The sequence below is a fragment of the Panthera uncia genome, assembly GCF_023721935.1.
Source record: "Panthera uncia isolate 11264 chromosome B2 unlocalized genomic scaffold, Puncia_PCG_1.0 HiC_scaffold_24, whole genome shotgun sequence".
NCBI classification, from domain to species: Eukaryota; Metazoa; Chordata; class Mammalia; order Carnivora; family Felidae; genus Panthera; species Panthera uncia.
Window position 1 is genome coordinate 119,422,117 of NW_026057580.1, and position 17,514 is coordinate 119,439,630.

A 17,514-nucleotide genomic window follows, 5' to 3' on the forward strand; every position below is an offset into this window, starting at 1 on the left:
CTCTGGAGGAAGTCTAGGGGCCACCCTTGATCTTTTCTGGCCCAGTCTTGTCTGTCCCCAGGAGTGAGGGGTGTGTGTGTGTGTGGGTGTGTGTGTGGGTGTGGGTGTGGGTGGGTGTGGTGGAAAGAGAGGAGCTCTGAGCTGATCTGCCTTTCAATTCTGATCAAAATAGGTTTCGTGGGTTTTTTTTTTAATAATTTTTTTAAGTTTATTTACTTTGAGAGAGAGCATGTGTACATGAGTGGGGGGAAGGGCAAAGAAAGAGGGAGAGAGAGAATCCCAACCAGGCTCCAAGCCATCAGCATGGTACCTGACATGAGGCTCGATCCCATGAACCAGGAGATCATGACCTGAGCTGAAAGCAAGAATTGGACACTTAACCAACTGAGCCACCCAAGTGCCCCCAGATTAGGTTTCTTTTAATTTTGGTTTTCATTTTATTTATTTCAGAGAGGGAGCACACAAGTTGGGGGGAGGGAGAGAGAGAATCCCAAACATGCCCCATGCTCCGCACAGAGCCCAATGCAGGGCTCGATCCTACAACCCTGGGATCATGACCTGAGCCGAAATCAAGAGTCAGATGCTCAACCAGCTGAGCCACTTGGGCGCACCTTAAATTGAAATTACTAACAGTATCTTTTGTGTTAGGTAGGCCCAACCTCTTGGGTTATCATACCAAGGTTAAACACCACTTTGACTAGAGTCAGTTTACGAGTAGAAGAGAACTAATGTAAATGATCCTTCAAAGAAATTCACCCTTTATGGCTTAAGATGATGAAATGTATCAACTGAGGAGTATATCTGTGGATAGTACTTAGGAAGAGAACCAACCTTATAATTACAGCTGTTACATGGGGTCATCAGAGGGTCCCCTTTACAGCCCAGCGAGTACTGCTTGTGGCATGAAATGATGACAGCTCCAGAATATGTGGTCTTGTATTAAAGACAAAGACCCTCACGTTCTGGAGAAGGCTGTGGTGGTGTCTTACCTCCTACATTAACATGCAAATGGGTGTTCAGTGCCTATTTCTGACTGAATAATTGATTGAATTTAGGATTAAAATTCTCTAATTTCTGAGGACATGATTTTTCAAACTGGTGGTTTTCTATAACCTATTTTATCATTAGACCTCAAGAACCAATTTAATTATTGGTAAGTTATTCTTGTTTATGTAATTGATTTTTTAGCTTTTTTTTTTTAAGGTATTTTTGTCTGCGTAAATTATTTCTTAGCTGTTTCGTGGTATTCAAACTTTGCCTGCACCAGAATCACCTGGAGAGCATGTTACAACAGATTGCTGCCCCCTGCCCCCTGGAATTAGATTTAGGAGGCCTGGGGCAGGGCCCCAAGAATTGGTAATTTAAAAAATATACATATTTATTTATTTTTTGAGAGAGAGAGAGAGAGAGAGAGAGAGGCAGGCAGGCGGGAGGGGCAGAGAGAGGAGGAGACCCAGAATCCGAAGCAGGCTCCAGGCTCCGAGCTGCCAGCACAGAGCCCAGCGTGGGGCTCGAGCTCACGAACTGTGAGATCATGACCTGAGCCGAAGTCGGACATTTAACCGACTGAGCCCCCCAGGCACCCCAAGAATTGGCAGTTTTAACAAATTCCCAGATGATGCTAAGGGTGGGAGTAACTGCCATCAGCATGTCACACTGTTTGTTCAGAACATCTCATGTTCATTACTGCCACAATACTTGGCTCTAAATATATCTCATGAAGCTCATTCTTCCTGTATTAAACTCTTATGTGTAAGCAAATGAAACACAAGTAAAATCTTTCATTGTCCATCCCCTTGCATTGTAATGGGGACTTGGCCTCTTAGCTGGGTGGGTAAATGCTTTACATGCACTGAAAAAAGGACCAGAAGTTATGTTTTAAAATATGGCTATATCTGAGTGACAGGGTTGTCGATGATTTTTATTTTTATTTTATTTATGCTATTTTTTCCTAAGTTTTTTACAATGCATGACTTGGGGAGGGTAGAGTCAGAAAAAATGTTTTTCAACTACTTTAGTATATTTGAAATAACTGTGATAATGGGATATTCATCCCTTACCTTAGATCAGGGCTTGGCAAACTTTTTCTGCAAAGAGTTAGATGTAAATATTTTAGACCTTGGGGGCAATGTGGTCTCTGTGCTGCTACCCAGCTCTGCATTCAGACTGCGCAGGGAGCCACAGGCAGCACAAGAATGAATGAGTGTGGTGCTGTTTCGATAAAATTTTATTTAGGGACATTGAAATTGGCACTTCATGTAATTTTCTCACATTGAGAAATATTTTTCTTTTGATTTTTTTCGGTCATTTAAACTTCCGAAAACCATTCTTAGTTTATGGGCCTACAGAAACAGGATGAAGTGCATTTGGCCCATGGGCTACGGTTTGCTGTCGCTGCAAGATGATTATTTCCCTGAAAAGCGTGTTTCTGGGAAGTCATGACTGACCACTGTGATCACCTTGGAGTAGTATCTCTGTCTTATTAACTAGCGCGGGAGATTGGGTCCGGGTTTTTTTTGCCAGTTATCTTTAGTATTTTCAGTCTTTAAAGAGAAAAATGATTTTTTTTTCTCCCCAGAATAATGGTAAATGTTTTTTGATAGAGGAAACACTTCAGCCATTTCAGAAATGCAAGTGACTTTGCTCGGTTGTTTCACTTTTGATGGTGGGAGATACACAACTGAGAATGTTAAATCATACTGTGAGCGATATAAGGAAAAAAGAGCTTCCTTTTTGAGTCATTTAATTCTGATGCCATTTGGTTACTGGGTTTTAGACCCCAGCTGTCCTGGCTTTTCAGGCATGACCCTACAGAAATGCCCAGCAGCTGCCCGTACAGGGACCTGGCTCGGCCCGGAATCTGTAGCTCTGTCTGCCAGCACCAGCGAGGCCTCTGTCCTTCCTGCAGACTCACACTGTCATTTGTTGTGGTTTAAGGAAATGAGTAACGGCTGTCTCTTTGTTTTATTTTACCCTGATAATTTAAACGTATATGTAAAACATAGAAATGAAACACTAAAAATTATGTTAGGAATTTCTGCTTACTAGTTTTAGGGACATGCTTTGGAAAGCATGGGGTCCCCAGATGCCCTGCACCCACGCCTGCAGGCTGTTCAGTGCACACTCCAGGTACTCTCAAGCTGGTGGAGCGGGCTTTCTGCATGTAGGACCCAGGAAAACGTGGTTTTTACATTTATATCTGTCTCTGCAGCGGGTTCTTTTTACGTTCAAGTTTGGAAACTGCTGGTTAGGGGAACAAGAGAACACGCTAACAGGGTCAGTTGGTGGCCTTTCCAGCAGCGTTTCATGTGGCTGTGTTGTTTCTCACACCCTGAGACAGGGCCTTTGACACATACTCTGAAAAGCACTCCTCACAACGCAGGATGCAGCGCAGGTAGGAAAAAAGCCCTCATTTCCCTCAAAGCACCGCCTTTAAGAAAAGAAGAATGTTCTCAATGAAGTACATACGTGCTGGCCTTTTAGGGTTTGTTTCTTTTAACCAGGTAGGTCTGTCCATGTTTACTTTCTAGCTCTTTAAGCCCTAAAGCCCAAGGATGTCAGAAAGAGAAGAGGTTAGTGTCTTTTATTCTTTTATTGTATTTCTACAAGAAGCATGTGATGACTTGGTGGTGCAAAGGATAATGATAAATGGAGTTTGTGCTTTTATCTAGGGGGAACCCCTAACTTGAAATTACTGTGGCTGAACCAAGACGCAGGGATACAAGCCCGGCGCTTGGACGCGCTGCTAGGCTGCTTCGACCTCTCCTCCTCAAGAGAAGAGCTGCAGGCGGTGGAGAATCCCTTTAAAGCGCTGTGCTGCCTCCTGACCTACCTCTTCGTGCAGGTGACCTGAGCTCCTCACTCTGGGTGCTGCAGTGGCTCCTCACTCCTGCCCTTGCCTGTGGGAGGGTGGTGGCCTGGGGTGTGGCTGCGGACTCTTTCCCGTGCCATCTTTCCAGCATCTACCCCACGAGCACTAGCCCCCCGCGGTTCTCTAACTAAAACACGGGTTCCATGTTGGCACACATGTCAGAGGCCTGTCTGCTGTCGGACCTGGAGGCTTGCAGTGCACGTAAGTTTAGTGAAGGCTGGGGAGACCTTGCAGGTGAGGGAACCTGCTTTCACTTTGCTTATGCTTTCCAAGCATTTTGACTCATGTGGTGCCTCCCCTGTGGCTGTCACTGTCTGGGAGGTGGCTCCCGTCCTGGGGTCCAGTGTTGTGGTGAGAAGGCCCAGGGCTCCTGGCAGCTTACTTCCACTGTCCAAGGTGCAGTCGCTCGCTCCTCTCCAGATGTTTACTAAGCACTTCCCTACCCCAGTCTGGGACGAGGTATGGTTACTCCCTGGGGTTACTGGGGCATTGCATTGTGGGACACATGAAACGTGTTTTGTAGAAGGGCCCAATAAAGTGTCCACTAGGATCACTGTCGTCACAGTGTGTGTCCTCCTTGCCCAGATAAACCCGGGGTTGGAGGCCTCGAGTTAGGGTGCAGTGCTAGGTCTTGATTGGTGTTCCTCAACAAGTTGGACAGTTTGTTTCTTTAGTTTTACACTTAATGTGTGAGAATTATAAAGGCGCATGAAGGTATTTGCCTTTTTAAAAAAATATTTTTTAAGTTTTATTTTTGAGACAAAGAGACGTACGGCACAAGCGGAAGAGGAGCGGAGAGCAAGGGAGAGACAGAATCCGAAGCAGCTCCAGGCTCCTGAGCTGTCAGCACAGAGCCCAACACGGGGTTGATCTCACAGACTGCGAGATCATGACCTGAACCGAAGTCGGGTGCTTCTCGACTGAGCCACCCATGTGCCCTAGTGTTTGCCTTTTTAATAGTTGCCCAAGTGCAGGGTAAGGAAGGACTGGATCACTCCCTCTCCCACTTCCCTTCCTTGGCTGTATTATTTTTAAATGACTTTTGTCTCACTTTTGTCACAGCAACAATAAAAAAAGACCTTTGCAATCACTTCTCTATTTCTTTAGCCCACTTAGAGCTCCCGTATTCTCAACCCCTTTGAGCCATCTTGCCTTCTACTCTGGGCTCCGATGTGACAGATCTTGGGTCTCTTTCTTTGGCATAACCATCAGATTTTCCCTTGGCTGGAGTAGAAAGTTACATGACTATTTCTCAAACCTGAATTCATTTTATGAATTATTGATTATCATTAAGAAACTTATTCTTGGGGCGCCTAGGTGGCTCAGTCGGTTGAGCGTAAAACTTCGGCTCAGGTCATGATCTCACAGTTATGAGTTCGAGCCCCGTGTCAGGCTCTGTGCTGACGGCTCGGAGCCTGGAGCCTGCTTCGCATTCTGTGTCTCCCTCTCTCTCTCTGCTCCTTCCCTGCCTCACACGTTGTCTCTCTCTCAAAAATAAATAAAGATTAAAAAAATTAAAAAAAAACCTTATTCTTATCGTGGAATTACATTTCAAGGGCACGTTACACTGATTTTTCTTTTTCTTTTCTAAATTTTTCTTTTGTCTCTGCCAGTCTATAGCTAGTTCTGCATTTTGCATTTTGTAAAAATGTGGTATGGCTAAATAACTCACAGAGATTTTACTGCTTCATTACTGGGTTCACATGCACCAGTGTAAACTTTAGTTTTTGCATTACTGGTTTTTTTAAAAGCTTTTTTTTTTTTAATGTGTATTTATTTATTTTGAGAGAAAGAGTGTGGGGATGAGAAGCAGAGACAGAAGAAGAGAGGGAATCCCGAGCAGGCTCTGCAGTGTCAGTGCAGAACCCAACATGGGACTTGATCTCACGAACTGTGAGATCATGACCTGAGCCAAAATCAAAGAGTCGGACCCTCAACCGACTGAGCCACCCAGGCACCCTGCATTACTGTTTTGAGTAGAAAGTTCTGTTATTTGTACCAGACTTAGAAATATAGATGGACAGAAGATAGATTTTTTAAGTATAAAACTGCTTTTCTTTTGATAGTGTTTATTACATACACATGCATTATCAGCTCACATTTTCGGCTGCGAGGGGGCCATAGTGGGGACTGGGAATGGTGGATAACCAAGAGCTATAGCTTCGCATCCAGAAACATTCGTGTGTTTTCTTCCTAATAACCGTGTGCATATGGACAATAACTTGTGGGACACACAGTTTGAATTACTTTTTCAGCACAAGAGACGGGCTGTTGGACCCAGTGTCGGTCACTCATACAGCTCTGTGCTTGTCACTTGTGCAGGTGACTGTCAGTTATGAAAATCCCATTTCCAGCAGAAAAAAGTCCAAACCACACAACAGTAGCTCTACATCTCATATATTTATGTAAACCTGAGCAGATAAGTATCAGGAGGAAAATTTCCACTTTTATCTTTCTGGTGATACTAATTACCTTTAAATAAGAATACTTCTAGCGGGAGTCAGCGCGAGGTAGACATGTTGGCCTGACTTAAAGGGCACATTTAAAAGGGGACTTTTTAAAACTGAAAAACAATGAATCAACACATCAGTGGCATCTCTGAGATGAAGGTACTAAAATGTATTCACAGGTTCGTTATCTTCTTAGGTTTCATAAGGCTAAAAATATAAATTTATAAAAATACTATATTTTTATACGGTCAAGCTTAAGTTAAATGTTTTGATGTACGGTGGGTGGTAGAGAACCTATGGAGAAGCTCAGTGGTCTCATAACCTCCAAGTTAGCAACAACACTTCCTATTAAAAGTTTATCTGAGAAAATTCCCTGGAAGAGTAAGTTTACATTAGAGCAAGTGTACGTTTTTTTTATAATTTATAGTAGAGCAAATGTTTTATAATAATAATGTCTGTTATGTGAAATTCTAAAAAAAACTTTGGTGTTATTAAGAATTTGGCACTCTCTGCTGTGGTTTAAGATTGGTTAACTACGAAGATGGTGGCAGAATATGAAATTAGCTAAGTGTGAAAACCATGACATGAGATAGTTATTCTTTTCTCATAAGTAGGCATTTTACTCAAAACTTGCTAATGGCAAGAAGTAGAATTACATGCGAACAAACCCAGTCTAAACAGAAGAGAGGTGGGCGCTTATGGAATAGAAAAATAGTGTGTTCTTTGCTTGGTCTGGCTTCTGTAGATTGGAGCCTTTCTTCTTGGTCATGAGTACCACACATCTGTAGACTTTTGTGTTTTTCCTGAAATCATTATAGCTGTCATTTATACAAAGGCAACAACTTCTTCAGAATAAAAATGGAACAGGGCAGGGTAGTGACAGGGTTGCTGCCTTGTGTGGGGCAGAGGTGACGGATGCCAGAAGTATTTGCTTCTCCAGGAGAGCAGGGGGGAGCAGGAGTCCCCAGGGAACAGTCGTTCTGGTTTATGATGGGGTCATTTTTATTGGGAGTAAACATATTAGCCATTTTTATCATTGAGAAAGAATCGAAATTCTTATCCATGAGTTTGTGGTTGTTTCCCTGATTTTTTCCCCTTCAAGCGTTTACTTGCCACAGAATGCATTGCCTTCCAGAAAGAAGGTCTTGTGTTCCTACGATGGCAGTGAGAACGCTTAGCAAGGCTTCGTGTAGTGCTTTCGTCTGGCTGGCAGAATTTGGTGGCTGAGCTGGCAAAGTCACTGCCCGTAACCCTGAGAGGAGATGGTGTCCGAGAGTAGCCTGCTGTCGTCATTCCCATCATTCACTTGAGATCCAGAATTTCCACATCCGTTCTTCAAACCCCTGCCCCCCTGTTTTCACTCACACTTTGGTTAGCCCCGATTCCACGCAAGACTGGAGGGGCTCAGATGTGGAGGTTGTGGTTTCCGTCAGACTGGGATCTGAGTACACAGGTTTCACCGGGGCTAGCAGGGGCGGAAGTTTATCCAGCCTTGATCTTGCCAGCTCACACTACAGACCCCTGAACTGCCAGCCCTGGGAATTGGTGCCCAAAACAATCACCTGTGTTGCTCTAAGAGTCCAGCTTGGTTGTAGCTCATGCCCCTCCCAGGCATCCCAGAGATTTCTGCCTTGCTAGAGAGTGACCAGGCCTGGTCCATCTTGGCCCTGGACGTCATGGAGAGCTTTACACCAGGACTGTGGACTCCTGCTCACCTCTGCCTCTTCTGCTGCCCTGTGCAAGTGCCTGCATTTAGCCATTGAGCCCATGGCAGGGTCAGGTTTTTCCCGGAGCTGATGCTGGTTCTCTTTCTCCGTCCCTTTCAGGTGGACACGCTTTGCCTGGAGGATCTGCATGCTTTCATTGCTCAGGCCTTGTGCCTCCAAGGAAAACCAACTGTGCAGCTCGTAGACTTACAGGTACTGCATGACTGACTGACTGTCACAGTTCTGAAGACACCCTGCCTCACCGCCCCTTTGTTCTGTTTAGTTTTGGTTGGTGTTTCACAGAAAAGATAAAAAGGCATAATTAGCCAAGATGTTTTCCTGGTGCAGTGGTGTGGTTTGTCTGTCCACAGCGGAGCCTTGAGTCCTGCTGGGTTAGTGAACTTCAAGCAGATCTCTGTACAAATGGCGTCCCACATTTCTTGGAAGTGGCCTTCCAGAGCTGTGTCACAGCTGGGTCATGTGCTCACAAGTGCTGCCTCTTTCCAGTGCTGAGAAATTGACAGTTCTTAATCCTGTCTCAGTGTTGTAGTAATATGAAGACAGCAGTCTGTTTGATCCCTTATAAGTCTTGCTAAGTTTAGGAGAACAGGATGCCTTTTTCTGGTATTAGTGACTTTGGTGCATACACACCTTGTCTCCCAGACTTGGTGTCTGCTCTCTGGGGCTGGGCTACATCCCACCTGCCTTGTGTCCTTTCCCAGTGCCTTGCTTGTGAAGTGTTTAGTAAACAGTGTTGGTCACTGGAGGTTATTCAGACGCTGCCATTCACGAGTGTTTACTCCTTTAATTTCATGAACTAGTCCATTTGCAGCTAACCCCGGCTCCTCTCCTTTGTGGCCACACCCTCTTACGTCTGATGGTTATTTCTTAGAAGAAGCCCCAAGGTCAGGCCAGTTGTTTGTGGAAACTTAAGACTGTGCTTTGTAAATGCCATTGGATGATGATAATGAGTTTTATCCATAGTTTCTAGTTAATTGAATTAGTTTTCACTTGTCTTTCTAGTGAAAAAGAAGCCTGATAAATTTCATTTATAAACAATTTTTAATCTCATCTCAGAACTCTTATGTACTAGGTTTACTTCATAAACTGATTCTCATGGTGGTCCAATTAAATGAACAGGGCCGGGTTTTTTCTTTTGTATTTTCACTTTTACATCCATCATATTCAAGAAAGTTCATTTTAAAAGTGGACTTTTTTTCCTCCTTTGGCAAGACCCCATTTTAAATAATGGGTTTGGGGTTATTAGTAGGTTAGTGCTGATTCTTTTTTTATTGAGGTATCATTGACATTATAGAAGTTTCAGGTGCTCAACATGATTCAATATTTGTGTATATTGTGGAATGATCGCCACAGTAAGTTTGGCTAGTATCTGTCACCACACATAGTCACAGAACATTTTTCTAGTGCTGAGAACTTTTACGGTTTCCTCTCTTGGCAGCTCTCAGATCTGCAGCACAGCAGTATTAACTATGTACATCCCATGGCTTATTTATGTTACCACTGGAAGTCTTACCTTTTGGCCCCCTTCACCTATTTTGGTCACCCCAGGGTCACAGATATGAGTGAAATCATATGGTATTTGTCTTTCTCTGACTTACTGCACTTGGCATGGTGCCCTCAGGGTCCATCCATGTTACCACAAATGGCAAGATTTCTTTTTTTTTTTTCTTTATGGTTGAATAATACAGTATTGCATTGTGTATGTATACCATGTCTCTTTTTTTTTAATCTGTTCATCAGTTGATAGACACTTAGGTTGTTTTCATATCTTGGCTGTTGTAAGAATGCTGTAGTGAACGTGGGGTGCACATATCTCTTCAAGATAGTGACTTGACTTCCTTCAGATATTTCCACAGAAGTTGGATCGCTGGGTTGTACGGTAGCTCTATTTTTAACTTTTGGAGGAACCTCCACACTGTTTTTGACAATGGCTGCACCAGTTTGTGTTCCCAGCAGCAGTGCACAAGGGCTCCCCTTTCTCTACATGCTCGCCAACACTCATCTTTTGTCTTTTTGATGATGGCACTTCCAAACCAGTGTGGCAAATTAATTGACCATACATGCTTGGATTTACTTTTGAGCTTTCTGTTCTGTTCCATTGATTGTTGTGTCTGTTTTCATGCTGATGCCATACTGTTTTGTTTCACGATAGCTTTGTAATATAGTTGGAAATCAGGGAGCATGATGCCTTCCGCTTTGTTGTTTCTCAAGATTGCTTTGGCTATTTGGGTCTTTTGTGGTTCCATACACATTTTAGGATTGTTTGCCATATTTCTGTGAAAAATGCCACTGGAATGTTTTTGAGGTTGCACTGAATCTGTAGATTGCTTTGGATAATATGGGCATTTTAACAACACTTGTTTTCCCGTCCACGAGCATGGGTGGTCTTTCCTATTCTTTGTGCCGTCTTCAGTTTCTTTTGTCAGTGTGTGACAGCTCTCAGAGTACAGGTCTTTCACCTTCCTGGTTAAATTTATACCCAAGTATTTAATTCTTTTTGGTGCAGTTATAAATGGGACTATTCTCTTAATTTCTCTTGCTGCTATTTCATTCTTAGTATATAGAAATGCAACATGTTTTGTGTATTGATATCGTGTCCTGCAGCCTTATTAATTCATGTATTAGTTCCAACCATTTGTTGGTAGAGTTTTAAGGGTTTTCTCCATGTAGTATCATGTCATCTGAAAATAGTGACAGTTTTACTTCTTCCTGCTAGTTTGGATGTCTTATTTCTTTTCCTTGCTCGATTGCTCTGGCTGGGACTTCCAGTTCTGTGTTGAATAAAGGTGGTGAGAGTGCACATCTTTTTGTTGTTCCTGATCTTAGAGGAAAAGCTCTCAGCTTTTCACCATTAAGCATGATGTTAGCTCTTCGCGTTGAGTGTGAACACTTGATCGCTGTTCCTCCTTTTGGCAAAACACAATTTTAAAAAGTGGATTTTCAGTTATTAGTAGGTTCATACAGTTCTTAATACCAAATTGGGCCTTCCTCCCAGACTGCTGTCCTGCTACCACTGGCCTGTATATTCCTTGACCCTCATCTGCTTTCCTCTCCCCTCCCAGTGAAACTAAACAGGCAGGCAGAAAGAGAAAGGAACTTGGAGGTCATGCTCTCTCCTGCCTTGTTACGTGGATGGGGAAACTGAGGCAGTGTGGGCAGCAGAGTGAGCTGGAGTTTGGGTTCATGCTGATAAGGGTAGGTTTGGGTTCTGTCACTAACCAGCTGCGGGAACTCTACCGAGTTCTTATGAACATACCACAGAATACAACTCCTCTCTTGTGAACTGGAGGGGATGTCTTAACGCCGGCACCATGTGGGACGTTCTTTGACTTTGTCCACATCAAGTGCATCATCCTACGCTTACCTTGTCATTGGCGGAGCCAAAGTGGAATCGGCTCTTGACAACCAACCAGTGGTCTTTTCCGAAAGAAAGGCGCTATCACCGGGAGGGAGGGACCGGAGGGAACGTGCGCCTTCGAGTTAGAGTGACTCCAGCGGGAGCTCACCTTGCTGTGCCCTGTCTCTCTGGCTCAGCACTTACTCTGCACTCAAGATTTGTGGCCTGTCTAGTCAGACCAGGTACCTTCCCCGTTGTCAGAGCTTCTCCAGCAAGAATGGGATCTGTGCCAGCTGTTATTGGCGTCGGTTCCCTGTTAGGACCATAACCGGGTGGTGTGTATTCTCCTAACGTGAAGGGCCGCTCCCAGGGGCCACTAGAGCCCCTGTGGGAAGTGTCCCAAGGAGGATGGAGGTTTTTAACCAGCGGTGGGGACTGAAAATAGATGCAGTTTCAGTGGCCTACCTTCTCATCAGCCCAGGGTCGTTCCCTCTTGGCTGTCCTGGTTGATTGGGTTGGTTGTGAGGGTGGGCAGGGCAGGGCCCCCCCAGGGCCTCACTCCGCTCCCACTGCCGAGGAGCGCCTTATCTGGGTGGTCCAAACATCTGTCTTCACCATGAACAGTGGAGCCACGTGGCTGCAGGGCTGGGCATCCCTGCCCGCTGGTACTCATGGGCAATTTAAAAAGTGCCCTGTTAGGTTTGCACCCAGCAATATTTCTCTTGTCCCAACAGCTTGACTCTAGCTTTAAGGTGGTATATGGATTTACATATTTATTAAAAATCCAGGGAGGTAGATTATATATGTGAAGGTTATATCCCATATTACACATACATGCATTCATTTACAGGCGCAGAAGTCTGCGATCTATGACAAGGAGTCATCTGCAACAGTTACATAAAAAAAAAAAGAAAAAGAAAGGGCTGCAGTGTTACTTCTAGTGAAGAAAAATGCAAAGACAGCTTGCCTTCCTCACACACAAAGGGCAGTCACACAGCTAACAGGAGACGCTGTCCTCGGTGCTGAGAACACATGTGAGGAGCCGGGCTTCCCAGCTGTAGCTGCGTCCTCTCTGAAAGCTGGCTGTGTGCTTGCTGCTCTTCCTGTCCGTGTTGACGACTGTGCATGCGTGTGTTCACCTTACTGTTCTAGAGGACGTGGTCGTCGTTGTACTTTGAATAGCTCAGGGGGGCCTTTGGCGCTTGGCTCGTACAGCCCATGTGAGAGTACACACAAAGGTGGGGTATGTATGGGATTAAGTTGGGATCTCTGCATACTTAGGAGGGAAAGTCAGCGAAGCAATGGACTGAATTACACAGTGATCAGATAACTTGTGAGGCCCCACTTTAAGGAGCTGTAGGTGGGGGGGGCGGATTGTTGGGCTTTGGCATCTGTGCAATTGAAGACGAGGTTGCCAAGGTAGAGGAGATAGTCGCGTGTCTTGAGGTGTCCCGCAGACACTTCTGTCGATGCCTCGCCACCCTTGCCTGGCTCTAATAGCTGGGCCCCTGGCATGTGACGGGGAGTTCCGGGCCTCCGGGAGCCCTGGTTCCTGATCCATTCTGTGCACACTGGCTTCTGATGTGGGCATGCATGTACTTGTCCAGAAATGTAGAAGGGCTAGAAGTAGCTATCTCGCTCATTCTGTGGTATTTTGTCAGACACGGGTACCTGCCCAGAGCATTTTGTGAAGTCCTCTAGAGAAGGTGGGGTTGTCCCCCTGCCACTGCTGAGCCAGGTAGAATGCAGCAAGCAGACGTGGTGCCTGCTCTCAGAAGCCTCCTGCTCTCCCCTTCCCAGAGCACAGTGGTGCTTTTCAGTTACCTCTTGCTGCTCTGTTTGGGAAGAGCCAACGGGATGCTTAGGACATTCCAGATGCCTCTCTGGTGTACCAGGGATCCGGGGAGCACTGTCTGAGTGCCCCAGCGGCTTCTTCAGAGCTTACAGGAGGCGGCAGCCACCTTTTCTGGTCATCACCACTCATCAGAAAGTGCCCAGTCATCTTTGATTGGGGAATAAAAGGAAAGAAATACGAATAAATGGAAGGAAAGTCCTGTTATAAAATTCAAGCCATACCACATCAGAAGGTGATGAGTTGTAAGCAGTGCACTTCAGTGCCACTGTAAGACTTTTCGAGACTTACTGGATGCACAGCTCTTGGGGCACACGCACCTTGGTGGTGTCACCGTGAGCCGTACCAACGCCAGCAGCACCATGTACGTGCAGGGAGCATGGTTTGGCCCACAGTGGACAGGGAGTCTCGTACGGGTGAGCTGTGTGCACAGCCCTGCAGTGAAGGTCAGCTAACGTCCATGCAGCATTAGCTTCTGGTTGGACTGGCCTCCACATGCCTCAGGCAAAGCCTGACTGTATTACGGTCCTCTTTACCCTGGCACTCGGCAACCCGGCCCTGTTCGTTCCGGGCACTCGGCGGGCAACTTGAGTGACAGCGTTACTGAACGTGCCACTCTCGGTGAGGTTCCATCATCGTGTTTATCACACATAACACTCTTCACGCCTTTCCTGCGGGCATCTCTGTTATGTGAGGCAAAACAGCCTCCTTTGAACTCTAAGACTCTAATAGTCTTTGAGTCTTCACGAACTCCTCGTGTAGTATGTAGGTTTTAAACTTCCATACTTTAATAATTTATGTTGTAAATTGCAGAAATAATCTGGAAGAGTACTTAAAATGGGTCAGCCTTACTGTTCACTGCAAGTGTGGGCACTGCCCTTCGCCCTGAGGCTTCTCCACCTGGGCCTGGAGCCCGCCCCTTGCCCTCCCTGGGGGCTGCTGTGCAGATGGGCCCCGCTCCCTGTCTTTGCTTCCGCTTCATCCTCCGTCTTTAACTTGGTCTCTCTGTCTGGCTCTGTCCTTTGGTGGATAAAGCAAAAAGCTTCTGCAGTAAACATTCCCCGCCAGTCACTTGCCTGCCTCATTCTTCAGAGGACGCCGCAGGATGGGGCTGCATGTTTGCTGGTCTTCTCTGCCCCCTGTCCTCCAGCCCTGCAGGAGCGTCATGCCTCTGTTGCACAAGGTCACTGAAGCAAAGGTTAGGAAGCGCTCCGCTGACACCGGGTCTTGTGCTGCCTTCTCTCTGCTTTTGAGCCTGTGGCGCGCCTTTTATTTATTTTTGTTAGGTAGTACCTTTCACGTTCTAGACATCTTCCATCAGATACGTTCGCTGAGCCTCACTCTGGAGCACCAGTGTTGGTAGCTCGGGAGTAGAGCGAGGGCAGGCTGTTGTGGCGGGGACCTCGGTGAGGAGGCTGCGTGTCCCGAGTGGGATCTTCATGATGTCCTTCCTCTGCTAGACAAAGGCCTCCTTGGAGGGAGGGTCAGTGCTTTCTCTCCCATTCGCTTTCCAGTGCCCGGTACCCTGCTGCTATGGCTAGAGCCAGTTTGACTCCACAGACTGCTTGTGCAGGTGCAGCCCTTGTGAGGAAGCCCCCTTTGCAAAGCCCCTCTGCTTCTGACATGTCTTCACGAGGTTCCCAGCAGAACTGAAGAGACGGCTGTGGCTGGGTTCTGCCCTGGGGTCCGGGGGGCCGGCAGGGCAGAGCAGGAGGTGCAGGAGGCCCTTCCTCCTCCCAGCTATTCTCCTCAGGTAACTGCCGACATAGAATTTTACCACTGTGTTTGCTGTGGCTCGTGGTGGGAGGACCAGAGCCCTGGAAGCCACGCGTGGGCATGGGCGGTTGTGCAGTGGTTTCAGTCAATTGGCTCCTGGCTTGAAAAGCAGAGTGAGGACCCTACAGCTCACAGCATGAAAGCGGGGAAGGAGGAGAGGGTGGGGCAAAAGTGGCAGAGAAGGAGGGTGCAGGAGAGAGGGCTCTGTGCCCATCCCATTTCTGCCTCATCCACTGGGAAGGCAAACCCCACATGGTTTCCTATCCCACAGCTCCCACCTGGTGCCCTGCTCATGTGGAATTGAATGCGTATATTCCTTTTTGTGAAACTGTTCACACTTTTCAGACATTTGGATTTTCTGAGACCAAAATGGGATAACGCCAAAGCTTATGGGAGACTTCCATCGTGGTTACATCTGAACATAGAGATAGGGATTCACATCGAACTTCAGAACTTGCCAAGAGTTACAGGCAGAAGAGATGTCTGCACTCAGCTCCTGGACTTCTAGACTATGTTCTTGCTGTATCAGGTCTATGTCATTCATTCTTGGCTGTTTAAAACTATTGTATTTGGTACTTTCCTTTGACGGTATCTTATAATTACCTTGCATCTGAGAGATGTGTTTCTGCAGCTAAATTGTATGGTCCCAAGGGCAGGGACTGTATCTCATTCTTGTTCATAATCCTCCGGCATCTAGCATAAAACAGTGCCCAGTGAATGCTTGGTGAAGTGCCTCATAGCAGCGATGAGTGATTTTTATGGAGCGGATCTACAACATGCAGTTTTATCTGTTTCCTGTGTTTTAACATGGGGTCCGTATCATCTTGCTAGAGCACTGTTGGACGTTTAGCTGCTAGAGTAGAAATAAAGAAACAAGGCATTTTGATGTTTCTGTGGGCAATTTTCTGATTCTGCATTGGATCTGGGACTTCACCCTTTGATCATGTTCCTCGTTCTCAGATAATCTCCATCTGAAAAGAGGTTGCCAGCAGTGTTATAAATGATAGCAAGCGCTAGACCACGAACCCGCAGAGGAAAGAATCACCAATCAAGACCAATCAGATCATCAAGACAAGGGCCTTGATGTCTCCATTCAGGAAACGTAGGCCTCCTGGGAGAACCTAGGTCAGAGCTCTTAGCACAGCTGGGAGCAAGAGCAGGGCGGGCCAGGGCTTGGGGGAAACACGCGCACTCACCCACCCATCGGGGCCGCAGAGGGTCTCACCATGGAGTTCCCGAAGATGTTCTATTGCCACTGTTGGATGGAGCGACTTGTAACAGGCTTGGCATTTTTTGCTAAAAAAACTGCATGCCTAGAAGTGGAATGTTTGATGAATCAAAGGATCTGTTTCTATCAAAGGACCAGGAAATTCCTTGCTTTGGTGATGGGGATGATACATCTCTGGGAGGAATATTTGTAACGTAAATCAGTTAAGGAAAAATAAGTAAAATATAGGTTCAGTGAGGTGCCACCATTTGGTGAGACGTCAAATGCCCAGATTTTTAAGCTAAAATGAAGCCTCTCTGCAACTAACTGTTAGGAAGTGGCACTAAATTGCTTTTACTGGGGAAGAGTGTCTGACCGGCTGAAGGTAAAACAGACTTACGGGATGAGACCCGCGGTCTGATGGGTGCGGTGTGGGTGCTGGGAACTGGTTGTGTTCTCACAGGAAGGGGCCGCCGTCCTTGGGGGGGCGCTGAGGAGCCGCCACTCGCCAGGCTTCTTGCCAGAGTCTCCACTTGCCTTACAGTAGAGGGTGTTTGCGGACTTGGAAAGGGAAGGTTAGGTGATGTCTGCCTGGTCATGACCTGTGCGCCGAGTGACAGGTGATACAGGGTGTGGGGGACAGAGGTGCACACACCTGCCCGCCTGTGCCCCTGACGGCCCGCACCTGTCAGGAAGCCCATTGTTCTCCTGACGGGAGTGCAGGTGCCGGGGTGAAGCGCTGAGAGCCGAGGTGCTCGGGGCCTCCACACAGAGCGCCTCGGCCTGGGGCCACAGCCATAGAGCTTGCTGAAAAGTAAACGACCAGGGTAAGGAGCATCCTTGAATTGCAGGCTTTGGAAAAAAACATTTTGCACACATGGGCAACTCACTGACAACTCATTGAACCGAGTCTGTAAAATGGACAGTATTCATGGGCCTCTCCTCTTGGGACGTGGTTTCCGTGGACACGTGTCAGAGCACAGAGCTCACGGGGTCGCTCGGCGTCCTCCGACCACGGGTGGGTGCACAGCTCTGACGGAAGAGCACACTGCCTCAGCTGTCTTCTCACCTCAGAAGAGTATCCAAAAACTGCTCTATAAGCCACTTTGAAGTTTGGGAGAAGACTCAAAGAAGGGTCATGTCTCATGACGTGTGGAAATTATGTGAAATTCAGGTCTCAGCGTCTAAGGTTAAGTTCACACCGCGACAGCAGAGTTGAGAGCTATGACAGAGACCGTAAGGCCCACAACACCAGAAATACTGATCTCTGGCCCTTGGCAGACTTACCTGCTGG

At 46.5% G+C, this 17,514-nt stretch overlaps 1 protein-coding gene across 9 annotated transcripts in view; it reads left to right on the plus strand.

Moving 5' to 3' along the window:
- The window catches only part of FAM120B (family with sequence similarity 120B), a 95,613-nt gene that overhangs the window by 34,152 nt on the left and 43,947 nt on the right, over positions 1-17,514 (plus strand). For 8 of the 9 annotated variants that reach the window (XR_007462931.1, XM_049654622.1, XM_049654621.1 and 5 more), the window contains 2 exons: positions 3,672-3,844; positions 8,148-8,240. Coding sequence is in view for 8 of the 9 variants with exons in the window: in XM_049654622.1 (XP_049510579.1) it covers positions 3,672-3,844; positions 8,148-8,240 (266 nt within the window). In the remaining variant the exon portion in view is untranslated. The remainder of the gene's footprint in view (positions 1-3,671; positions 3,845-8,147; positions 8,241-17,514) is intronic. The other variant, XM_049654623.1, reaches the window with a different exon arrangement.